This window comes from Salvia hispanica, chromosome 3 (assembly GCF_023119035.1).
Source record: "Salvia hispanica cultivar TCC Black 2014 chromosome 3, UniMelb_Shisp_WGS_1.0, whole genome shotgun sequence".
NCBI lineage: Eukaryota > Viridiplantae > Streptophyta > Magnoliopsida > Lamiales > Lamiaceae > Salvia > Salvia hispanica.
In genome coordinates, this window is record NC_062967.1 from 39495225 (window position 1) to 39520970 (window position 25746).

At 37.1% G+C, this 25746-nt stretch overlaps 5 protein-coding genes across 9 annotated transcripts; all 5 read left to right on the forward strand.

The window, feature by feature from the left end:
• The first annotated feature begins 245 nt into the window (after positions 1-245).
• On the forward strand, positions 246-2984 carry LOC125212050. The gene is made up of 3 exons (XM_048112082.1): positions 246-836; positions 1069-1236; positions 1332-2984. The coding sequence occupies exons 1-3, from the start codon at positions 276-278 to the stop codon at positions 2919-2921; spliced, it is 2319 nt and encodes a 772-aa protein (XP_047968039.1). The 5' UTR covers positions 246-275; the 3' UTR covers positions 2922-2984.
• Positions 2985-5852: 2868 nt separating this feature from the next.
• LOC125217128 (putative F-box protein At1g23770) lies at positions 5853-7076 on the forward strand. 4 transcript variants are annotated; one of them, XM_048118957.1, is made up of 4 exons: positions 5853-5931; positions 6002-6063; positions 6139-6201; positions 6299-7076. In XM_048118957.1, the coding sequence occupies exons 3-4, from the start codon at positions 6171-6173 to the stop codon at positions 6766-6768; spliced, it is 501 nt and encodes a 166-aa protein (XP_047974914.1). In that variant the 5' UTR covers positions 5853-5931; positions 6002-6063; positions 6139-6170; the 3' UTR covers positions 6769-7076. The 4 variants fall into 4 exon arrangements, with proteins under 4 accessions (XP_047974914.1, XP_047974916.1, XP_047974917.1 ...); XM_048118960.1 differs by having other exon boundaries at positions 5878-5906; positions 6002-6069; XM_048118958.1 differs by having other exon boundaries at positions 5885-5906.
• Positions 7077-9739: 2663 nt separating this feature from the next.
• On the forward strand, positions 9740-15980 carry LOC125217108 (protein SENSITIVE TO UV 2). Of its 2 annotated transcripts, XM_048118935.1 has the most exons (12): positions 9740-10142; positions 10269-10307; positions 10388-10506; positions 10774-10868; positions 11023-11309; positions 11678-11746; positions 12893-12975; positions 13610-13951; positions 14025-14131; positions 14477-14640; positions 14880-15076; positions 15527-15980. In XM_048118935.1, exons 1-12 carry the CDS (start codon positions 9825-9827, stop codon positions 15780-15782), a joined length of 2076 nt encoding a protein of 691 aa, XP_047974892.1. In that variant the 5' UTR covers positions 9740-9824; the 3' UTR covers positions 15783-15980. The 2 variants fall into 2 exon arrangements, with proteins under 2 accessions (XP_047974892.1, XP_047974893.1); XM_048118936.1 differs by lacking the exon at positions 11678-11746.
• A 705-nt stretch (positions 15981-16685) lies between these two features.
• Positions 16686-20869, forward strand: LOC125210969 (secretory carrier-associated membrane protein 4-like). Its single transcript, XM_048110631.1, has 12 exons — positions 16686-16860; positions 17704-17808; positions 17895-17957; positions 18394-18427; positions 18511-18633; positions 18969-19031; positions 19120-19213; positions 19305-19350; positions 19453-19520; positions 19624-19672; positions 20362-20427; positions 20650-20869. The coding sequence occupies exons 1-12, from the start codon at positions 16798-16800 to the stop codon at positions 20680-20682; spliced, it is 807 nt and encodes a 268-aa protein (XP_047966588.1). The 5' UTR covers positions 16686-16797; the 3' UTR covers positions 20683-20869.
• A 558-nt stretch (positions 20870-21427) lies between these two features.
• LOC125210968 (phosphoribulokinase, chloroplastic-like) lies at positions 21428-23976 on the forward strand. Its single transcript, XM_048110630.1, has 5 exons — positions 21428-22157; positions 22920-23004; positions 23092-23176; positions 23253-23497; positions 23573-23976. Exons 1-5 carry the CDS (start codon positions 21619-21621, stop codon positions 23822-23824), a joined length of 1206 nt encoding a protein of 401 aa, XP_047966587.1. The 5' UTR covers positions 21428-21618; the 3' UTR covers positions 23825-23976.
• Positions 23977-25746: the final 1770 nt, after the last annotated feature.

Below are 25746 nucleotides of genomic sequence, written 5' to 3' on the forward strand. Positions count from 1 at the left end.
TTTCTTCATTTTCAGTCATTTTCAAGAATTTAATGAAATCTAACTGTATTAAAAAATGAACCTAACAAATCATGTCCACAAATGACCCTTTGTCATCATCAAGGATCAAGACAACCTATTACGTCAGTCAGTGTTTTAAAAACCGGACCACTAAACCGGATTAGATAGTTCGCTTACCGGTCTGGTTTTTTAAAATCTTGTTTTACATAAACCCCTCTTTCTCAGCCAACAATCTCACAATCTCCCCATTTGCTCAAGCTCTCCAAGCTTCAGTAATGGCAACCACCACCACTGCTGCCTCCAAATTCGAACATGATCGCGCTAGGGACATGTGGTGGCGCTGCCTGGCGTCCGCCTTCCGCACGGCGCTGGCGTGCACCATAGTGGGCGTGGCCACCCTCTACGGCCCGGCCTACATCAGCCGCCACGTGTCGTTCCCGGCCTTCTCCTACGTTACTGTCATCCTCATCGTCACCGACGCCACGCTGGGCGACACGCTGCGCGGCTGCTGGCTGGCGCTCTACGCCACCGCGCTCGGCGTCTTCCCGGCCATCCTCAGCCTCTGGCTCATCGGCCCTGGCCGCCTCACCACCCCCACCACCTCCGCGGTAGTCGCGGTCAGCGCCTTTGTCGTCGCGCTTCCCGAGAGCACCCACCTTGTGGCCAAGCGGATAGCCCTCGGACAGATCGTGCTCGTCTACGTCATCGCCTACGTCATCGGCGGCCGCACCGAGCCTGTCATGCACCCGCTCCACCTCGCTGCCAGCACCGCCCTCGGCACGGCCGCCTGCGTTTTGGCCCTCTTGCTGCCCTTCCCTTGCCTTGCCTACTGGCAGGTAGCGCCATGCACGATAATTGCATGAAAATATTTAGTAGTCTGAACATACTGGCTCATGCTATGTCCAGTCAATTACAATTACATAAATATATTAACATTTCTGCGATTGTAATTGACTGGTCACACCATAAAGCAATATATTCAGACTACTAAATTTTTTACTTAATTCAAAAATCACATGCACAAAACGATCAAATGTTGAATACTTATATATATTTATTCGATTTCAGGTGACAGAAAACTGCAAGCTGTATATAGATAATGCATCGAAGAGATTGAAACTGTTCATCACGGCGTTCTCTGCACACGACAAGGCATCGCCCAAGGCGTTGATCTGTCAAGCCAAAGCTCTTACCAAGCCAGCAAATAAATATCTTCATTGCATCAAATCCAAAGAAGTACGTGTATTGGTCTAGTAGTTGAGTGGTTAATGTCCGAGTCCAGTCTTTAAAATTTCTATTTATTTACTGATGACAACTGATTATTTGAGCAGGAAAGCATGCAGTGGGAGAGAGAGCCAATCAAGTTTCTAAAATCATACAAGAAAAATCCAGGAGAGCCATTGCAAGGCCTTGAAACAATCTTGAGAGGGATGGAAAACGCTCTCGAAAACTGCTCCGATTTCCCAGTCGCATTCATGAACGACGCACAACTCAAACACGACTTATCGTGCATCGAAGAGCAAATCATGAACCAAGTGAGCAACATGGCCTTACAAAACTCAGTCCTTCCACAACCCGACGACGACGAAGAACAGAACAAGTTCCTCCAAACACTTCAACCAACATCACTAAGTCTTAACGACTTGCCCTCTCTGTTCTTCGTCTTCTGCCTCAAGCTCCTTCACTCCAAACCATCACCAAATCAGACTAAAACACCGAAAGAGTCAGAAAAAGTGAATCAGCCCTTCCTGGTCAAGCTGTGGAACACCAAACCAACTCTGATAAACAGAGGAAGACTAATGCCAGCACTAAAATGCTCGCTATCGTTAGGATTGGCAGTGTTTTTCGGGCTTTTATACAGCAAGGAAAACGGATTCTGGTCGGGGCTGCCAGTGGCGATAAGCCTCGCCTCATCTAGGGAGGCGACGTTCAAAGTCGCAAACATCAAAGCGCAGGGGACGGTTTTCGGAACAGTGTATGGAGTGATAGGCTGCTTCGTGTTCGAAAGCTACGTAAAGATAAGGTTCGTCTCTCTGCTTCCGTGGTTCATCTTCAGCTCTTTCCTGCGGCAGAGCAGGATGTACGGCCAGGCCGGGGGAGTCTCTGCCATCATCGGCGCCTTGCTGATTCTCGGGAGGAAAAACTTTGGCACTCCTAGCGAATTCGCCATCGCTAGGATCACTGAGACGTTTATCGGGCTGTCATGCTCGATAATGGTGGATATTCTTCTGCAGCCAACCAGGGCTTCTGTCCTGGCAAAAGTGCAGTTATCTGCGAGCCTGCGCTCGTTGCATGAGGCCGTGGAGGCTGTTAGCGTGGAGTACTCGTCGGGATTGGAGGAGAGGATAAGGAAGCTGAGGGCGGATGTGATCGAGCTTGGGAAGTTGATTGAGGAAGCACAGGCCGAGCCGAACTTCTGGTTCTTGCCTTTTCATGGTGCTTGCTATGCGAAGCTGAATTTGTCTCTGTTGAAAATAGTGGATTACTTGTATTTCGGGAGCCAAGCGCTTGGGTATTACGAGCAGGAATGCAGAGATTTGAGTAGTAAGACGAAGGTGGAGTATGAACTAAAGGTGTTCAAGGATGTTGTTTGTTGTGGGGTGAAGTGTCTTGAGGAGGTTATTTTGGTAAAATCGGTGGTGGGGCTCGTGGAGGGCGGGGTTGATCTGGAGATGGGGAGGCCGGGAAGGGACGATGAGGAGATGATTAAGAGGGCGGTGTCGATTGTTAGGGAGGGGGGGAGTGGGGAGTTTTTGAGTTTGGGGGCATTGGTTTATTGCATGGATGGGATGTTGAAAGAGAGCAAAGAGATTGAGAAGGGGATCAGAGAGGTTGTACAGTGGGAGAATCCTTCAACTCAAGTTGATTTGAATAGCATTGTGTGTAAATTAGGTGCTTTGAAGAAAAGTGTAACAACTTGAAATGGCAATTCATATTTGATAGCATTTGCCAATCAATACTAGTACATCACATTTAACCTTTAATGATTAATGTAATGCACACAATTTCGTAGTTGCACTTGCAAGTAATGATAGATGGACTCTGTTTCTAATTACGTAGCAAATTAGCAATGAACTTCTTCAATGTATAGTTCTTAATCTGACGCATTCATCGAGTCATCCATCCGTACCAACAAGAGTTTACGATTTCGAATAACTCTGCTTCGACTATGAGTCTCTCTCATGATTCACAAGATGGAGTGAGACGAGTTTGTGGCCGTTGGATCAATTAGCCATTAGTTCTTTTTTTTTTTCTGTTTAAATAGTTACTAGTTTTTTTTCCAGATTAGTTAGTTTTGTTAGTCAAGTTGTTTGTGCATGAGCTGTAGCCATCCACAATAGTAGATGATCGCATCGTCCGAGCTATCATCCACTATTGCAGCTCCTTGCCCCAACCACCCGCCCTCCACCAAGGTCGTGCCCGAAAAGCCGGCCGATTGGTTTTCCGGGTTATCGTCCACTATTGCGAGCTTCTGGACGATGAATTTTGTACTATTTTTTTTCAATTTTGACTCTATATATACGTCTCATTTTCACCTTTATTTCTCACCCCTTTTAATTTGTGTTGTTTTGATATTTTATTTTATTTAGTAATATTAAAAAATTTAAAAAGATAAAATAGCGGTGAAGTGAAAATTGGGGATAGGGTGGGACTGTGGGTGTATATCCGGGCTATTGCAGGTGTATGAGTTGAAAAATTAAATGCTGATGTAATAGACCCTAAGAGCAAATTATATGTCACCTGAATAAATATGTAGAGTAATGAATTCGTAAATATCAGAATCTATAAGCTGGCCGATCAGTATACAGAAATAGTATATTAAGATGATTTATAATGTCCATTAATAAGTTTTGAGTTCTAAAAATTGATAAATAAATTAATACACCAAAATAACATAGCAAAGCGATTTCATCCAACATAGCATATCACCAATGTATCATGAATCATCAATTATGATATATCAAAATAATTCGATGAGTATCTAACACTATTGATATTATGGTTTGGCACCCCATCTCTCGAGCATGAAATTAGAGATTCGATCCTTATTTTATTATTTACATGAATGGAGCAAATAATTCCAATTTCCTACTACTTAGCGCGTTGAACGTTAGAATTAGTATACAAGATCACTAATAATTGTTTATATTATTGAAAATTTATTTGAACTCATCTTATGATCCTATCTATATATGCGCATAAAAAATATCAGTACATTTACAAAATGTGTAGTATTTTGTGTCCAAACAAAGGGATGTCATGCGATTAGAACTTATAAGCTTATCTTATTATATTCCTTATGTTCCATCGTAAGTAATTCGTATTCCATTTTAAACCGTTCTAATTAAAGTGATGAATTTCATATATTTTTTTTACAAAAATCCACACATTTTATCACTTACTTCTCTTTGTAGTTAAAAGAATATTATATGTACACAATTTAGGTAAATTTATCTTTTCTCTTTAATAAAAGTTAAATTATGGTAACTTTTTTGGGGTTGGTCTAGACCAAATTTTGTTTTAAAGCCACCACAGCTTTTACTTTCTGCTCTTAATTATTGATATTTGTACCAAATTTAAGCTACATTGCTTAATTAATTACACGCACTACAAATATTTCTTCTAAGTTGCTAAAAACAAATAAGTACCGGATTTTTGTACAGTTTCTTTTACAATTATTTTGGTTTGTTTGGATTGTTGAAAAAGAATGATATGAAGGTTTGAAAAAGAATGATACTATAAGAGCATCCACTATAGCACCGCCGCACCGGCCGCCCCCTTCCCGGCTTAGCCGCGGCGATCTATAGGGGCGAAGGCGTTCGCCCCGGGGGCGGACGAATTGGGTGGGGCGGACGGAAGTTCGCCGGCTTTGCGGCGAGGACGCGGCATTGGAGAGAGAAAAGCGGCGGCCGCCGCGCCTACCTATTGCGCGGCGACACCGCCGCGGCGGTCCGCCGGATTTACCTTTTTTTTTTTTAATTCGAATTTGTTGGTTTTTTTAATTTGGAAGGTTCGGAGATGTGAAGTGAGGAAGGTTCGGAGAGTTTCCTGCGGAAGCTGCGCCGCCTTCTTGTCGGAGGCGGGGCTGCGCAGCTCTTCCGGCGGATGAGCAAACGCTTTGTGAAATATAGCCAACATTTTTGTATGATTTGATGATGTTTGTTTTGGAATGGTTTTACACTGAATTTGGAAGGAGTTGAGGTTTGATGTTGATCGGGATAAGGATTGTTTTTATTTCTCGTACTTCGATGCCTTCATTTTATCCATTTGCAGACTTTTTCTCTTTTGGATTATGTTTTCTTATGATAATTAATCACTAATAGTAATTTTTAGTTGTTGAGCAATGGGATTAATTGTAATTGAATTAAATATACAACAAAAGAAATAAAGTGAAATTTATCCATAAAAAAGTGTTCACTATTGCTGCGGACACTTTTTTTGTGGCTATGGACAAATAAAATGGGGCTATGGACAAAAAAAAAATTGTCCATCAAAAATTGTCCACCTATAGTGGAATGCTCTAATGAATGAGAATTCTCTTGTTCGATAGTCATAAACTGAAAGAAAATTGATATTTCTTAATTACTTTCGTTTCTATAACTATAAGTAGAATGATTTAAATTATTTTTTACTTATGTATTTACTCTTTTCTTTACATCGAATTGAATATTGTTTTGCATCTCTATTCTCCTGTAGGGAAGACACAAGACACACATCAGATAGTAAATAAACAACAATTCATTTTATACATTTATATTATTCTGCTTACCTTAAATTAAATGTTTATTAATATTTTAATTTAAAGCCATCTTACCAAGGATATAGATTTAAAGCCATCAATTGACAGAGGAGTCCCTAAAATTCGAACTAAAATCTCATCCCATCTATGATCTACTCCTATATATGTATGCAAAACAGTGGCAACTAATTGTATGCAGTTTTGAGTTAATTCCATTCACGACTGTCACTTCTCTTTCTCTCATTTACTTCTCCTTGGCAGCAAAAGTTGGTGGCGATGAATCGGAGAAACGACGAGGAAGAACCTAAGTCAATCCATTTTCGGTAACGGTATTTCCAAATTATGCCTAAATTTAACATTAAGTTCGAATACTCATTGTTTGTTGCCTAATATTTTAGGATTCAAAGAAAAAGGAGAACGAAGTTGCTACATGGGAATCAGATTTAAAGGAAAAAGAGAGGGTAAGTTTTAGTTAAGGTTATATCACAAGAAGCAGATGCCAAATGTTTCAAAATCCATCTCATGCCCAATTTTGACCATACATACTCTGTTTTTTAGGTTGTAGTGTAGATAGGTCGTTTTCCGAGTCTGGATTTCTGAGGAAGGTGTTTGAGGCAGAGGATGGTGATCACAAGCTGGTTGTGATCGCAGTCCATGCGGTTATGCTGGAGTCTGGATTTGTAGGTTTTGATGCGAGAGCAAATGCAGTGGTTGATGGGTTGCAGTTGCGGTTGGGTCTGTCCTACACTCTGCCTGAGTGTGTTGTCGCCTCCGGTGAAGCTATTAAGCATGTGGTTTTGAAGTTTCAGAGTTTGGGGAATTACTTGAATGTTCACGGTACATTAGTCAATGGATCAGCCAAGGGAGGGCGCTGCCTTTTTAGGGTGCGATTGAACGAGGACGAATTGATTCCTTTGCTGAACCTTGTGCGGGCGAATAGTGGCGTGATGGAGAATGTAGGTGGAGAAGGAGGTGTTGAGGTTTTGGGGGACCGTGAAGGACAAGTTGGCGCTGCCGTTGTTGATTGATCTATGCGAGGAGGCCGGTTTGGTGCTTCCTCCCTGCTTCATGCGTCTGCCAAGTGAGCTCATGCAGAAAATCTTGGCATGCTTGCCCGATGCTGATGTAGCAAGGGTGAAATGTGTGTGCTCGGAGCTGAGGTATATTGGGTGGTCAACGTGAGTTAGAACAAGGCGTTTGCGATGCCTTGCCAATAGAGTTAGAGCGAACCCAAATGGGCGTTGTTTATAGTAGTTCTTGGCTTGGTTAGATAGGTTTCAAGGTTTATGACAGATAATGTCAACGCAATGTTTCATTTAACGAAACCAAGTTTAGTTTCATATATTTCCTTTCTCTAGATTCAATCATCCATGTGGAGTAATAGTGTTTTAGTTGGACCATGGGATGATATTATATACTACTACTACTAGTTTAAATCATAAATTGTTAATAACTTCAAATAATTGAATGGATTGTATTAATATTTTTACATGTTGTAGTTGGTCTTGTTAGGTTGAGATTTTTGGGCCTAATTGAGAACTAAGATGCATTTTCAGCCATCCATTGACAATTTTTGCACAATGTCAACTACTGAGACATTATGTCAACTAGGGAGTATAATTGCCATTTTCGCACGATGTCAACTACAGAGACATTATGTCAGCTACGGTGTCAACAACAAACGGTTTTTTATGTCAACTACGATGTCAACAACAAACTTTATTTATGTCAACTATTATGTCAACAATAACATTTTACAAATAATTAATGTCAACGACGTATATTATTTATGTCAACAAAAACGTTTTACATATAATTCATGTCAACAACAATGTTTTACATCTAATTTATGTCAACAACATTTTTCATAAAATTTATGTCAACAACAAACGTTATTATGTCAACGAGCAAATGCAAGTGATTTGCGAAGCAGATTTGAGAGGCATAAATCGAATTAAATAAAAAAAATGTCAGATCTCTGTTGAAATCGCGAGATAAAAGCGAAATTCAGCATTGAAATGAGCAGAAATCAGTATTTTCAGATTTTTTCCCAAATGTTCAAGCATTTTGATAAAAACAGCGAAAATCGCGAAGATGAACCTCAAAATAGTCGACTTTTTGGATTCTACACAGAGCTCCGGCGACAAACGCGAACAGCAGCAGCGAAAACAGAGATAGCAATTTCTCTCACTAAAAATCAGTTCACATCTAACACAATTGGTAATACAAAGCCTAATACCTTCAAATCCATACTCGAATCAACAATTAAGCTTCCGGCGAAGCGACGTCGTGAGAAGCAAAGGCTGTTCGGAGCTTCGTACAGCAGGAGCGGCGAAGCGTAGTGAACAGCGGCGACATTAAACCGCGAGAAAGAGAGAGAGGGCGTGTCTGGAGGCGGCGGCGTCTCTGGCTTGATTGATGATCGGCGAAGACGATTGATGGTGGCGATAGGCTGCACGGTCAGTAGCACCGGCGAGCACTACAAATTGGAGCCGGAGAGAGAGGGAAGCGACCGAGAGGAAATTGAGAGAGAAATGAGGAGTTGAAGATGTGTCATTCTAAAATTACCATTCTGCCCTTTCATAATAAATTAATCTAAAAATATTTTTTGTGTGGCAAAATCTGGACCACTCATTTAATAAAAATGAGTGGCTGATATTGCATCTCATTTCTCAATTACCCTAAAAAATCTCAATTGATCACGGACCTGTTGTAGTTTGTATATTTGTAACGGATAAAGATATGGTTATAATAATAAATGAAATGTGAAAGTATAAATAAAGTATAGTAAAACAAATCTCAACTAATAATTATAATCTCAATTTAAGATAATATAAGAAAATTGCTAAAGTCAAATTAGTCAATAGTATAATAATAAATAAAAAAATACAGTAACAAAATAGATAGATGAGTAACTAAAATAAGACAAACATAATATATAAAATAACATAATTAAGAATACAAATAAATTTGTAAAGTCCGACAGAAACTACCTAGAAAATTATTTTATTGAAATTACAATTTTAAGTAATGAAATTAGTATTTATAGAAATTTTGATAACTTTTTATATTCTATTCAATTTTAGTGAATCAAATATCATTTTATTGTGAAATTGAACCAATAATAAACTTTTCAAAATTGTTTTCATCTTTCAAGTCATATTTAGGAGCATCACAATCCCAGCTCCAATTCATCTAATATCTACTAGTCATGGCCGAACGCTACTTTTTACTCCATCTCTTCATTAAAAAATTACACTTGCAAGGTGCAACCCTCCCATCTCCAAATCATCTAATCTCTTAATTATTTTTTAAAAATAATATTCATAATTTTATTGAAAAATCCAAATATTACATAATTAAAATCCTAAAATTACACAATTAAAATCCTAAAATTATAATTTATTTAAAGCAAAAAAACATACTCCCTCTGTCCCACAATAAGAGTCACATTTTTTCATTTCCGTCCGTCCCATAATAAGAGTCACATTTTACTTTTACCATAAATGATAAGTACGTTCACATTCCACTAACTCATTTCTCTCACATTCTATTATAAAACCAATATAAAAAAGTGGACTTCATATTCCAGTAACTTTTTCAACCTACTATTTGTTACATTTCTTAAAACGAGTCCACACCAAATGTGACTTCTATTGTGGAACAGATGGAGTAGTTGTCAAATCAAAAAGTTACATAATTTTGGGAAATTGGGTCGACAAGTGAGCGTCACAGCCCAATCCAAGCTCGCAAGTCGGGGGGGTGCGTGGCGAGCTGTCTCCAAAATTTCTTCCCCTTGAGATTTTATGGAGCTGGGAGGCTTGCTGCCCAGTCTCTTAGCCATCTCGACCAGATGAGATGGCTAAGAGCCGGGTTGTGAATGTTCTAAAAATTGTACTCTACACATAAAATCAAGCACTATAATCAAGCACTATAAATTAATTAAAACATTGGTGAAACATATCCATATAATTACCCCACAATTGAAACACAATTCGTAATTACGCAAATTAGGAATTTCCTTTCAACAATTGAAACACAGGTGCAGCGCGCAGCATACTCACCACTCTGCGTCCGTACAACCATGGCGGATCAGGGTTTAGACGACGATGAGTGGGGTATCGATTTCCTAGAGGAGCTTGCCAAGGTGGAGGAAACTTTTTTCTCCACCCAGTCCTCTCGACACCACCCGCCGCTTCAGCCTCCGCAGTCTCAGACTCCTTTTCTCCCTCCCCCTCGGCGCCTGCCGCCGCCGTTGGAGCTCAGCTATTCACCCCCTCGCGAACTGTCTCAGAGAACTCCTCAGACCTTGCAACCGCATACTGCCATTCCCGATTTTCATGACTCTTTTGCCCTTCCCGTAACCGACATTGCGAAGGAGCGCGAGCTTGGTGCCCTGCAGGTTGAGATCATAATTGAATGTGCATATCTTTAATCAGGATTGTTAACATCTGTTAACGTGTATCAATTTGTGGATTCTAAGTTTCTGATGTGTTTTAGCGTAATTCGGTGTTTGTTGTCTTTGCAGAAAGAGCTAAATCGTGTTTCGAAGCAGCTTAGTCACCTGGTAAATAAATCTGAAAATTGAGTTTGGTAAGTGAGGAAGTATAAGTTTCTGCTGTTTTGATTGTTGGTTGTTGGTTACAGGAGCAGGAGTGCTCGGAGCTTAGAAAGGAAAAGGAAAAAAACTTGGAGCAGCTGAAAGTTCTGAATTCGAGGATTGAGGCTAAAGATGCTCAAGCTAATCTTAGAAAAAGCATGGAGATGTATGCAGGCTTCTATAATCTCATCGTTTATAGTATTATATACTACTCATTTATGCATAAGGAGTTTTACATGCTTCATTGGCTTGCTTACTTATCGTATATGTCAACATAAAATATGTTGCTTTTGTGTTTCTGTTGGCATTGATCATTCTTATGCTGTATTCATGTTTGGACATAGCATTCCGGTCATTATTGTGTTGACATGTTCTCTAGTTAGGTATTAAGATTGGGAATATTCATGAATGACTTTTTTTTTTCTGGCTATAGGGATGATGTCGTTTGTAACTCTTTGGATCATGGGATACCTGAAGCCTGTCAAAATGTGAAACCATATAATAAACAGCCTGGTTCGTGTGCAAAATGTAGGTGAGCATTTTCTCAAAGACCAAACAACAGGATGTGTTTTTTGATTTTGTCCTGTCTCATGTGATGTTCTCTGTTTAATAATCATCCCTTTCCGTTTCTGTTCTTTGGGGTGGGTTTTCTATTGTTGTTGTTGATGAGTTGGTACAACAGATTGTGATACCGGAAGAGATAAAACCAATGAAGCAAGCACTTCGGCTTTGCAAGAAACTTTTTGCCACTCGGAAAAGTTGTTTGGTGTGTGGAACTCAAATGACCAGAAACAGGGAAGGGTTCTAGTTGCAAAGCTTTATAAGACTTGTGAAATGGATGTTCATCTGCTGTTTGGTTACCTGAACTCCCCTATAAACGGCTCAAACATGGCCTCATCTGATCAACAGGGTCCTTTACAGACCATAGAATATGAAAAAGTCTTGCATCTTTACTCTGTCTTCACCAAGGTAAATGCTCATATTTATAAAGTCCTGCTAGCATGATATCAAACTACTGACGAGTGGCTATTTTCAAGTATGAGCTATGCTGTCTAACTTTGGAATGTACTTTTCCCCTTATTTGTACTTAGAATATTAAAGAGAGGAACAACTTTGTCATTGTTAGCTATAACATTTCTTTATGAGTAAAATGGAAAATTAAATTCAAAGAATGATTTGAGTAGTAGTCATTTCTCATCTTCAGTCTTTCAAAATTTCAAAATATCAAATACTCATTTGGTCACTTCATCTTTTCTCCTTGTTTGCTAAGGTAGCACATGGTGTGCGTAATTCTCTATATGTCTGGGTCATCCTTGCTGTATATCTATTTCTTGCAGATTAGTAATGATATATTGAGACCGGAGAACTTATTGGAAGCTTTGGTTGATCTGTGTAATCTGGAAAATGTGAGTTCACAACATATGTGAAGATTTCTTGTAGGTGATTGCTGTTGATTTTAGAAAGTAATAGTTGGTCAAGTTACATTTCTTTTTGTATAATTGATTTTACTAATTATGCCTTTTATATATTTTTTAAATGTATTATTGGTTTAGAATTCTAGAACCAAAATCCATTTTTAGTATTCTGATTTGTTCACTATGCCTATAACAAAAACACTATAAACTTTTTTATGCACTTGTATTATCAACTTAACTAAAACCCCAATCAACTTCATTTTACTATTAGTTCCCTGTTGAAACTATTAGATAGTTATCTCTTCAGTATTATTCAGTACTTAATTTCATACAGACATCTACCGTGATACTATTATACAAAGTGGATATGCTATCTTTATTTCTCGATATAATTTTCTTTATTATGAGATACTGCTATAATGAATTAATTTAATCTAATTAGATAATGTATTATATTATATAAACAATTAGTGGGTTTTTCTTTACATTATACTTTTCATTTTTGTTTGATCAAAAGTTGCAATCGTCCATATGGTATTAGTCTATGTAAGTATGTAACTTTATATACTCTCTCCGTTCCACCACAAGTGATCAACTTTTCATTTTGGTTTGTCACATCACAAGTGATTAGTTTCTTTTTTTAACAAAAAACAAAACTTTAACCCTCTCTTACTTTATTCCCTCTCTCTTACTTTATCCTCTCTTTCTTAGTACTTTATTCATTCGTATCTCTCTTACTTTTTCCTCTCTCATACTTTATTCTTTCCACTTTGACTCAATATATATCATTTTCTTAAATCCCATGCCCAAAAGAAACCCATCACTTGTGGCATCCTTAAAAAATTTAAACTTTTAAACCGGCTCGGATTTTAGTGCACAATTGGTAAAATGAGAGATAGAATGAAAAAGTGATTGAAGTATTGTTAGTGGATAATGGGTCCCACCTCATTAGAGAGAAAAAAGTTTAAATTAGAAAGTTTCTATTTTTAAATGGCGGAGGGAGTAATAATCTTCACGATTCATGATTATTAGTAGAAGCTTCATGATTCATTTACATGATTATTAAATCTATGGTGGCATGCATGGAATGTTTTCCATTTGCATATCTTTCGCTGAGCCAAAGTCATCCATGTGCAGGTTTTTATTGTCCGTTGGTCACTTCGTGTTTTACACAAGGTTTTGAGTGATTCCTCAAGTATGGAAAAGGAATTTGGTGAAAGGTTCGAACAATATGAACTAATCTCTTTGTAATTTCTGCACTGATTTATATAGATTTCGGTATAACTATGTCAAGCAGCCATTTATACTTGATTATATATATCTCTTCTCAATATAATCAACAATAGGGACTCTTTTTGTTTAGTGATTCTCAAAATAAATAAATCTACAAAATTGTGGACCTAATCATTGTCCTTGTAAGTTAGAGGTTTACATGATTATGATATTTTTACTTTGGTTAATAAGCAAATCGATGTTCATTATGAATTTATGATCAAAATGTGGATACAAAGTATACTCAAGTTGAAAAATTAATGATTCTTATAATTATCATTCTTACTAGGTATATAATGCTACTTAGCTGACAAAGTGATTGTAATCACTTCAAATATTTTGGTCAAATGAGATGTTCAAAATCAGATTTTTGTATAATGCTGCACATGTAACCAAGTTATGGAAAATGCTTTATCACATATATAAAATGCAGTATTATGTCCTTGTTACATCATGCCTATTGCCATTTGAACTGCAGTATTAACCAGTTGCAGTCATATGTCGTTGATAAAAAAAAAGATATGTCTCAGGCGTTGATGTACTTTTCTACTTTATTTTGATTTCTCGAGTGTACTGTTCCAGGGAAAATGTTACAGCGGAAGAATCCATCTCTAAAAATGCTGAATCTGATACAAATGGATTTCGCACGGAGGAAGGGTGCTTAAGCTTTGCAAATATAGTAGATATGTTGAAGCAGGGCCAAATTCCACCTGCACCGAAATTGGCTAATGCTAAACCCTCCGGTTTTAGTGGGTTTGCTAATCATAGCTGTGTAGCATCTGTGTCTGGAGCCTATCAAGTATCTTTACTTGAACGTATGTGCACAATTGCTACTAAAAGCAATGATGAACTAGTAAGACGTGAGGCACTTTCAGTCATGAATCTAATTCTTATGAGACATAATGCGTATTTGGAGAGAGACAAGTAAGTACTCTTTTGCTGGGTACAATCATTTTGTTGCTTATATAACATTCTGAATCGAGGCCTCTGGAAACAGGTTTGCTGGGGAATCGGTGTTTCATACTTTATCACAATTATTGAGGAAGGAAGCTGGGTTCTCTGTGCAAGACCAAGCTGTTCATGCTCTTTATCTGCTATGTAATTGTGAGTTTCTATATTTGGCTCAAAGGCAAATTGTAACCAGATAAATAAATTTGATATCATAATCAGAACATTTCCTTGTAGTTTCTTTGAGCATTCTGTGTTTATTTTATGTATGGAAAGGTTTTTCTGAACTTTATAGTTAATACTACTTCTTACATAATTATGACTCAACATATGCGCGCCTATATACTTATTTGCACACTTTTTTGGGAGATATTTATGCATCTTGTTTCTGTACTCATATCTCTAAAGCACTATATCCATTTTGGTTTATTTGTCTCAATGTACATTTCCTGGAATCAGAAGTTTTTATTGATAATTGTTTCTGTTGCTGTATTTTAATAGGTCCCAAAGTTCTAGATGTGATCTCTTCTTGCTTAAAAGAGGATGGAGATCTGTCGCACTCTAAGGATATTAGTGGCAACAATTTCCCGAGTTTTCAAGTGTTAAATGAGATCTTAATTGGCTTGGCACATTGTGTAGCTTGCTGTGGGAGTGCTACTGCTGAGGTAAGCCGATCTTTGAGAAATAGTATACTAGTACAATTCTAAAGCTGCACGATAAGAAACTAGATTATTGGATATTCACTGCTCACCTGGTTATCATCTGACCAGTTATTTGACTCTGCTTGGTGGGTGCTTTTGTTCTCCTTGCTGCAAGCGGTTTAGATTAATCAGAATGAGACAGTTCGGTCTCCTAACCTGTACTTTTAATGGATCATGTATCTTAAATTCTGCTCAACTTTCAGGAAATGAAGCTTCGAAGAAATGCTATATCTTTTCTAGCTTTCCTAGGTTCGTCAGGAAAGTCCGGATTTGAGATTTTACTAAATCATAGGATCCCAAAGGGCTCCAATTTCCTTGCCGTCATTATGCAAAGCATATTATCAGATTTGGACCTTCAGGAATCAAAGTCTGCTAGAAGATCCAGCATTGTCATGGAACAGTAAGTTTCTGCGATCAACCAAGTACCACTATATTATTAATTCCATCAGGACTTCTTTTTTATGTTTTCTGACTTTAAATTGTAGCCTTTATAACTCATAATTGTACGTTTAATACAGTGTTCACTGATGTTTTGTCACCATAATATAGTTAGGGCTCGAAGAACTTTGTTCTGCCAGTGCCTCATTGAGGATGGTCTCCTTTTTCTGATGTCCAGTTCTTTTGTTTACCTTTCATCCATCATGTATTATGTGTAATATTTTTGTTGGTTGTTAGTCCAATTGCTATGTGGTCATCTTACGTAAAATGAACATATTCTTAGCTTCCTGCACCAGGATCATAAATTTTTGAAGTTCCGTAAGAATAAGCAGAGTTCATAATATTCTATGTTCAATCTTTGTGACAAGTTGCTTATGCTTTTCGACTAAATCCTTCCGTTTCATTTCTGCAGAAGTTTGGTGATACGAGAGGCGCTGATCCTCTTGAATAGACTTGTGTCCCATCCTCAATATTCCATCTCGGTTCTGAATGCCCTGACAGCAACGAGAGACGCAGCAAGCATGGCCGTGGAGTTTGCTAACCGGTTAACCCATAAAGGCAAGGATAACACTACGAAGCTAACTAGAGAATCTGAAATTTTGGAGTTGGCTCGCGTCTTCAAAAGAAGAGTTTTTACTTTTTTAGGAGATAGTGTTTATGATGGATGAAAGTGCAGTTGTAGAGATCGTTTTTGACAGATGAGGGCAAATGTATGAGGCTTTTATGTATATGAATGATCACCCATGGCCATTTTTCCATCGGCTTGGCTTGCTACTCCTTTTTGTATGCCTCATTTAAACCTTGTGGAAATACTATTACTTGATTGAAATTTTGGCTTTCTGGTGTTCGATTTATTTGGTATTCGATTTCTGTGTTCAAAAAATAATCAAGTTATTCACAGTGTAATTAATTGCTAGTAATACATGCTGAATTAATTAATCGTTCGTGTAATACACTTTCTTTTATAGTGAGATAATTGCTATGCGAATTGTAATAAGATCAAAAGAGTCAATTTGGTTGTAATCTAAATTGATTTTGGTTTTTAATTTTATTTGCCAAACAATAACATAATATTACTAGATTTTACATTTCCTTTAAAGTGCAATACTCGTAATTGGATTTATAACAAAGGTAAAAAAGTCAGCTTTGGATTTTATCTACATCGCATTTTAATTTCATATACTACCAGTCAATAACATTACATAATATTACGTCTATTTAAAAAAAAAAATCTTAGTAAGAAGAAAAAAGTGGTGAAAATGTCATTATTAAAACTCATTTCAATAGAGAGAATTTTGTCATCAATAAATAGAGATTAATTTTCAACAAGACTATTTTTTTTAAACAAATACGGTGCTACAGCTGCTACTGATTTTAAATTTCCTTTTAAAGTGAGATAATGCAATAACATAAATATAGCAGTTGTTGATATGGACCTATATTTCCTATTTCTATAATATTTCTTATCAGATTTTAATTGCTAGAAAATTTGTTTGCTAATCAATGAAATTGGAGTTTAATATATGCAGGATTCAGTTAATTCCAAAATATGCTTATTATTTGCATTTGTCCCGCCTCGAAATAAAGAATACGACTGTCACTTCTCTTTCTCGCTTTACCATCAACACATCTGTCCAAATTTACTACTCCTTTCGAATTTAGGCGCAGCAAAAGTTTGCGGCGATGAATCGGGGAAACGATCCCAATCCGTTTGATGAGGAAGAACCTGAAGTCAATCCATTTTCGGTAACCGCATTTTCAAATTATCCGGATCTGCCTAAATGTAACACTACATTCGTCAATGCTGCTTATGTATTTTGTGGAAGTTGTGATTATTTGGTTCAGATCCGAGGCCTACGGCTGTATTCGTTCGGTTATATTTGATGTTGGGTTTCCAATTGAATTAAATTGGAATTTGGAGGAGTGACTCTATATGAAATAATGAATGCTGTTTTTGTTATCATTATTTCTAATAAACGGTTGCGCAAATCGATTTAGGATTTATCGCCAATGAATTCTTGTATGGTTTTTTTAGTGTAAGGTGGCATATGACACTGAATTTGATTAGAAATGGTTCTAATTTTCAAAATTTTGCACATCTTTAAAACGGATGGAAACATCTTGGCCTAAATTCTGATAATAACATATCTCAATATCGCTAGTAAAACGTTTGAATTCCTTTTCCTATCTCCTAAGAGAAATAGAAAAGACTAGACCACAACAAAAGTGATGTATCTTTTGACTGCATTTCTGATGTTCTTAAGCAGTCTCATTCTTGCAAATGAGAAGAATGATGTTGTAGTATGTCATATTTTCCATTTGTTTGATTCCAAAACCGAGTTTTTCAATGGTGAAAGGTGCTTCTAAAATATAAAATACAAGGCAAAAGTATTTGGTTGGTGATGCTTCTGCCGACCCAGGCACCCTCTGGATCCGCCAGTGAGCTTTATGAGTCTCATTTTACCTGATGCATACCATATATATGTATGCCTTATTGTGGTTGATTTGAAATGTTTGTTGATACTCATTACAAACTTCTCCAGTTATCTATGTTGCTCGACCAACTAATATGCTTTTTTTTTTCTCCAGAATGGCGACAAGTCAAAGTCTCGCTTTCCCAGTGTGGTTGCAGGTGCACTCGGTTTTGGTCAGAAACATGAAGCCACTGTAGATATACCATTAGATGCTATGAATGTAATCTTTTTTAGAAATATACTTTTACCCATGTCTTCACTGTCATATTGAATTTTTATTGTAACTCTGATTGCCTAATATTTCAGGATTCAAAGAAAAAGGAGAACGAACTTGCCGCATGGGAAGCAGAGTTAAAGAAAAAAGAGAGGGTAAGTTTTAGTTAGTTATATTACAGCAAGCAGATTCCAATTGTTTCAGAAACCTTCTGATCTTTTTCATTTCAATACTATGTTGCCCGATTTTGACCATACATAGTCTGTATTTTAGGGTTGTAACATCAGTAGTCTATTTGCATTACATCTGATTTTATTTGTATCTGACTAAAGATACCCAACGTGATCTGTCATTTCTATACAAGAAAATGAACTAAACTGACAATTCATGATGACTATCTGATGTAGGTAGTTATAAATTGTCAAGAGTATAATTTTGTTCATAGACTTTACTTCTTGAACTTGCTGACTCTAAATCTGCAAAAGCCATTGACTTGATCTCTTTATTTCCGGTGTTTATGTGCTGTCATATCTTTACGACATCGTAATCATGCAAATAAAAAAAAAATACTTATTGGCTTTTGTCCTGCAGGAGATTAAACGGAGAGAAGATGCTGTTAACAATGGTAATATATAAGACCAGGGCTAACATACTTGTTATGATTTTTGTTCTTATGTTTCTAATACATTTAGCAACAATTCCATTCAGCTGGTGTTCCTGTTGACGATAGAAACTGGCCTCCATTTTTTCCCATTATCCATCATGATATAGCCAATGAGATACCAGTTCATGCTCAGAAGTTACAGTATCTGGCTTTTGCAAGTTGGTTAGGTGGGTATGCTTTTCTTGTTATCAAATGACACATTCTATTAAAGTGTGGTATGGGTGCAGTTCGTATCCTTGCCAATAGTTTTGGCTTTAACTTTTCAAATAATTGAATTATACTGTTGTTCCAAATTCACCAAGTATCTTGTTTTCAGGATAAAGTGTAGCTGTCCGTTGGTAACTGCATTTGGCTCATGTAGCTTCCTCATAATTAGTTTCTTGCTTTCTAAAATTAGAACTGATCAGCTCAATGTTATTCCATAACCTATTGTTTGACTTTGTTTTTCAGTCTCTGAGTTTTGCTGGAGTAATTACCTTATCTTTGTGCATTTTTGTTACAGGGATTGTACTTTGCCTTTCATTTAATGTTATTGCAGTCACCATTTGCTGGATAAAGGGCGGTGGTAAGTGTGTGATTGTGTGCTTTAACTTTGTTGGTTGCCAATTTGGAGCTTATGGTCTAATGTAACAAATGCCATTTACTGTCTGCAGGGGTCAAACTCTTTTTACTTGCCATAATCTATGCTCTAATGGGATGCCCCCTCTCATATGTGCTTTGGTATAGGCCTTTGTATCGTGCAATGAGGTACTTGAAATCTGTTTTTTTACTACTCTCTGCAGACTCATAGCATATTGGAATTAATTTCTCTTGTCATACTTCTGGTTCTCATGCTCAGGACTGATAGTGCACTGAAGTTTGGGTGGTTTTTCTTGTGCTATATGGTACGTTTGGATGCTGCACCTTGATATTATGTGTATATGACTATATGTCTATATGATGGTAGATTGTCCATATTGATGATCTTTGATTCCATTACTTTACAGTTTCACATTGGTTTCTGCATTGTTGCTGCAATTGCACCTCCAATCGTCTTTCAAGGGAAATCATTAACGTAAGCAATTTCAGTTTTCTTGTAAATCTTTCATCTGAAGCAGAGCTTATTATAGCATTTTTTATTTGTTATCCCTTATTCTTTTGTTTTCTGTCTCTCTCAGTGGCATCCTTGCAGCTGTTGATGTCTTTTCGGACCATGTCTTAGTTGGGGTGAGTTTTCCTTTGCCACTTGAGAGTTGTACGACTTGTGAGTCCTGGATAATTTTCTGTATTTTTGTAGAGATGTTATAATTAACTTAGTGGACATTCCTCTTTGATGACTTAATTCTGCATTCTCGTAGAGATGTTATAATTTTTTCCGCATTTTCATAGAGATGTTAATTTTGGACAGAATTAATTCCAATTTATGATTGTCTGTAACATTAGCATGGCAGGATTTCCCCCATTGTTATATTTCTTTTACTTTTGCTGAAGAAGAGAGGGAGACGGCGAGGGAGAAAAACAGTTAGATTTACATATGGATAGTGACTATTTCGAACTTCTTCTTGGATATGTTGCACGAGCAAGTGAAGGCTAAAGTCATGCATATTATAATGTTACCTTCACTGTGCATGCAATTTCTTTAGGAATCAATATGTTTATACTTGATGCTTTTCCCCAAACTAGTTTCTTTTCATTAAAGATGATAATGGTTGGGAGATAACAGATATAGAGAAGAATCTTAAGTTACTGGCAGAAGAAATCTCTATTTCTGAAGCTACATCCTACTACTTGTTTTGGGAAGATATCTCTCTTACTGTTTGTTCCTAGCTTCACTGCTCTCTTACTTCACTTAACGATCGTTGTGTATCAGTTTACGTGTCACAGTCCTAATTATTTAATGATTCATTCTGTTGCAGATCTTTTACCTGATTGGGTTTGCATTCTTTTGCTTGGAAACACTGCTCAGCTTATGGGTACTCCAGGTAAGACTCATGCTATACTTTTATGAATTTCGGTGATACAACCAAATTTCATTAACGCAGGACGATGCATATTAATTCAATGATTCCACTATATATATGTTGAGTGTGTGTCCTCTTAGTATTGCTTGCATGATGCAATCAAATCTAAACTCTTCTACAAATAGCGAATAGAGACGTTTGTTGTCCGTAACCATTTATTGATCTCTCTTCTCTCCCTTGCAGAAAATATATGCATATTTCCGGGGACAGAAATGATAGTACTACCTCGGAAGTCATCTAAGGTCTGCATCCCTTCTTGGTTGATTCCACCATTTTTGTATCAGATTCTATTACTCCTAGGATGTAGAGAAACTACAGTAAAAGTTGATTTCGATATGAAACTTTTATGCTACTCTCCACAAAATTTATACCGGTATTGTATTTATTTCGGTTTTACAGACTACTTTGGAGGTTTTTTTTATTGTAAGACCTATCAATTCTAATCATAGATTAGTAAAACAACAAAATGCACATCAGTCCTTATTCTCTTTGTCCATGAAAAATGTGTAAAGAAGTGATGACACTTGTTTAATAAAATGTTAGATTTTTGTTGGAGTATTATTTATCTACACAACAGTAAGGAATAAGTTCTAGTAGAAAAATGAAGCATATAACTCAGGTACATACTAAAAAAGAAAATAAGAGATAAATATTCATGGGAGGGAATATTCAGAATGAGATAAATTTTGGGGGACGGAGGTAGTATTATATTAAACCACATAAATTAAACTGCATATACATAGATAGTAGAAACAATGCTGAAATTCACATGGAAGTGGGATCATAAAAGGTCCATACTCCCCATATCCTCACACCCCTCATCTCTTCACAACCCATCACCTCGTCGCCACGTGGCACCCAAATATCCGAACTCCAAGATATCACCATTCCTACATTTATCACAAAGAATAGAACATAAATCCACTTATATATTCAAAACAATTGCACTAGGTAGTACTTAGTAAAATTCAGAAATGACAAATTGACAAAAACACCCCCAAGAGAAATCACACTTCCCACCACATACACACCAAGAACACCCTCCTATCCTTGCATCAAATTTCACACTCACCACACACCACCATCCCCTCCCTATAACTCCCATTTTTTCATGTCACCACACTAAACCAAAAAAGAGGAGAACCATTAGCAATGGCAGTCTCCACTATATACTCACTCAACTCAATCTCCACACCACCAAAACCCCACTCCCCCTTCCCCCAAAAACACATCCTCTTCTTCACCACCACCACCACAAAAAAACCCCTCAGCAGTCGGCGCTCCGCTCTGATATCATGCTCCGCGGAGGACAAGACCGTCGTGATCGGCCTAGCCGCGGACTCGGGGTGCGGGAAGTCCACCTTCATGCGGCGGCTGACCTCGGTCTTCGGGGGCGCGGCCGAGCCCCCGAAGGGCGGGAACCCGGACTCGAACACGCTGATAAGCGACACGACGACGGTGATATGCCTGGACGACTACCACTCACTGGACAGAACCGGACGGAAGGAGAAGGGAGTGACCGCACTGGATCCCAGAGCGAATGACTTCGATCTCATGTATGAGCAAGTGAAGGCGTTGAAGGATGGAACGGCGGTTGATAAGCCAATTTACAACCACGTGAGTGGTCTATTGGACCCGCCGGAGGTTATCAAGCCTCCCAAGATTCTCGTTATCGAAGGCTTACACCCAATGTGAGAATTCGTTATCCATATTTCTATGGTTTAGGAATTTTGCTTTTGTCCACGTCAGCATATCTGCTGCTGACCCCATGCACTCTTTATCAACTCTTTTTTGGGTGAATATTTATTATTAGGATAATACTTAATTAAATCATGAAATTTCATTCATAAGTAACAAAATGGAATATTGAATAAAGAAATTTCATTTCTCCCTTTATTGTCACATTTTTATAAAAAGATGTTTTTGGTAATGCGCAAACAAAGTCACTATTTTAAATATCATTAAAATATTTATGATTTAATATTTTACTTTCAAATTTTATAAGACTGGTCAAAATTTTACCGAATTTATAATTTAATTGCCTATTAAAATTTTTTATTTTGTGAAAAATTTAATAAGATACTATATATTTTTTTTGAGTTTGTGATCAAAATAGAACTAATTCCTAATGTCAAACATGGAAGTTATTTTTTAGAATCGTTATAGATCATTTAGAAAATTCAAATTGGAAAAACATGGGGTCATCATATCAAATTATAGGTTTCTAAAATGAACGAAAAACCGATAAAAAAAAAAAACCTCTATGTTACTTAAAAATGACCTTCATGTTTTAAAAATCAAAATTTTATAAAATGAACTACAAATAATCTAATAATGACCTTCGTGTTTGTTCTATAGTTTGTATTTAAGATCAATTTCGCATATATATATCACAATCCTAATATTCTTTTTGGTACTAGTCTTCTAATATTAGTTCTACGTTATATGTGAAGGTACGATGAACGCGTTAGAGACCTACTGGACTTCAGTATTTACCTTGACATCAGCAACGAAGTCAAATTTGCATGGAAAATTCAGGTAAATTCCCCTAAATAGGAAAAAAAAGCAAACCTTAATCATAATTTTCAAGTAGCTAATTTTGGGCATGATGAATGAATGGTGCAGAGGGACATGGCTGAAAGAGGGCACAGCCTTGAAAGCATCAAGGCCAGCATCGAAGCCCGGAAACCGGACTTCGATGCTTACATAGGTAACTAGCCCGCATCTTCACAAAACACACAGTCAACAAATGATGATGCTAATGATGATCTTGAACTAAAATGCAGATCCACAGAAGCAATTCGCGGACGCTGTGATCGAAGTGCTGCCAACGCAGCTGATCCCGGACGACAACGAGGGCAAGGTTTTGAGAGTGAGACTGATCATGAAGGAAGGTGTCAAGTTTTTCAACCCTGTCTACCTCTTTGATGAAGGCTCCACCATTTCATGGATTCCCTGTGGAAGGAAGCTCACTTGCTCCTACCCCGGCATCAAATTCACCTACGGCCCCGACACTTACTATGGCCAAGAGGTATGCATCCTTCCATTTTTCCAACCTTGTTTCATTTTTGAAGAACAAATCTTATGTTTGAATTGAAATTTGTAGGTGTCTGTGCTGGAAATGGATGGGCAGTTTGACAGACTGGATGAGTTGATCTATGTGGAGAGCCATTTGAGCAACCTTTCGACCAAGTTCTATGGAGAAGTGACGCAGCAGATGCTGAAGCACTCGGATTTCCCTGGGAGCAACAATGGGACGGGGCTGTTTCAGACGATCGTTGGGTTGAAGATCAGAGACCTCTTCGAGCAGATTGTGGCGAGCAGGGCGGCTGCTCCCCTCGAAGCTACCAAGGCATGAGGGGTTGAGTTGAGTTGAGATGAGTGTTGGTGTTGTCTGTTTGTATTTATTTATAATCTGAGTTGAAACTCTTGTAACATAGCACATATTTCAAAATGGAGGAATCCTATAATTATAAACACATCAAATCAAAAGGTTGATTTTGACCAAAAGAGCTCAATATCTCTGCAGCATGCCTCTTCACCAGCTGGTGTCTGCTGAGTATGATGAGATTAAATAGATTGGGATCAAAATGAAGTATAACTGATCCGTGAAATCCTATCAAAATGTCACCGCCTCCCGGATTTGATGACACCTTTGCCAGTATTCAAATTTTTCGCACCGTGTCCTAAAAGTATTAAACAACAATCAACAGAAAAGTTTAACTATTAGAGAATTATAAGAGACCCAAAAATTCATCATCATTCAGATTTATACCGCCAAATGCATTCATAGCCTAAAACAGAGAGAATCGAATCAGTAATTGCATCCAAAGAGCAAATTAAGCACTGCGAAATTGAGTGACGCAGTTACCAAGTAGCCTAGGACTAGGTCAATCCGTCTCCCGATTCTGCAGATTTCACCACAGCCATTTTCTGCAGATGCGATTTGTTTGAAATATCGCGATTTGATTTTTGTGTGGTTTTGGAATGGGGTGAAGAGAAAATGGTGGCGATTGGGGCGAAGAAGAGAGGGAGTGGAAAATGGGGAAATGGAGGAAGTTGCAGACATTGTGTAAACGGTAGTTTATTCCCGGGAATTTTTATCTTTTCAAATTTACAGTTCTGTTCGTTACTCGTGTGGGTCCCTTTGTATTTGGATTGTCTATTTCTTTTTAAATAACTATATTATCTCTTTATACTATTCAATCTTTTTGATGTTTAGAACAAAAGTGACAATTAGTTAAAAATTATTTTTATTCATTTTTCATCTACCAAGATTATGATTATAGTTATGATTTCGGCTCCTAAATAAAAATAAGCATGCACGATCCTTCCTATTGTTTTTCAAATTTTATTTAAATAATAAAATTATCACTTTTTTTATGCTTGTATGGTTATTTAATTGTTTTTTTTATATATAATGTAATTCTCGAAAAAAATACTTTTTGCTTGTAATTTGAAAATCACAGTGTATGCTAGCTTGAAATTTCGTACTAGAATTTTGTTAATTATCAAAGAAGTATCTTCTATGTAATAAAAAAATTTTATCTTCTCTAAATGCTGATAAGCAAACTGTTTGACATGATCATTCCATAACAAGTAAAATTTACTATCCACACATATTCTAAGATAAAAGTAAAACATGATTAGATACAATATTATACTATAATACATAATAATTAAAGAATCATATTGACTAAGATAACGGTTTTTCTTCTTCTTCTTCTTCCAATTATTGAACTCTAGCTATATGGCAATTCTTAAAAAGAATAAAATAAATAAGAGTCGTCGTTACGTATGGTCATGGACATAGTATGCATACAAGTTAATTTATGTAGGTTTTATGCATGTGGTGAGCTAATTTCGATGCAATTATTATAGTTTGATGCGTAGATTAAGGGATGCATATTATAGATTATTCCTCACACTCACACTCACACTCTGTAAAGTAGAGTATTTATCTACAACTCATATGGTCATGCTCATGCTCATCCCATTGAATTTTATGTCCAACTTTCAAGGGTCCACTATAATTGATTAATTGTTTTAAAATAAGACTCCATGAGCAACTTGCATAAATTACTAAAAGAGAAGAGAGTTAGCACCTCACGTTTCGTTACTTTTGGTAGAAAAAAATAAACATTCCAAGTTCAATGATGTCTTTATTTCTCTTTTTTTTCCCCTTTCCTTTTGCCTTTCTCATTTAAATATAATTTGCTACTTCAAAATTGACAACTTTCTTAGCTTTCAATATAGTAGTACAAAATAAAGCTAGAAAGC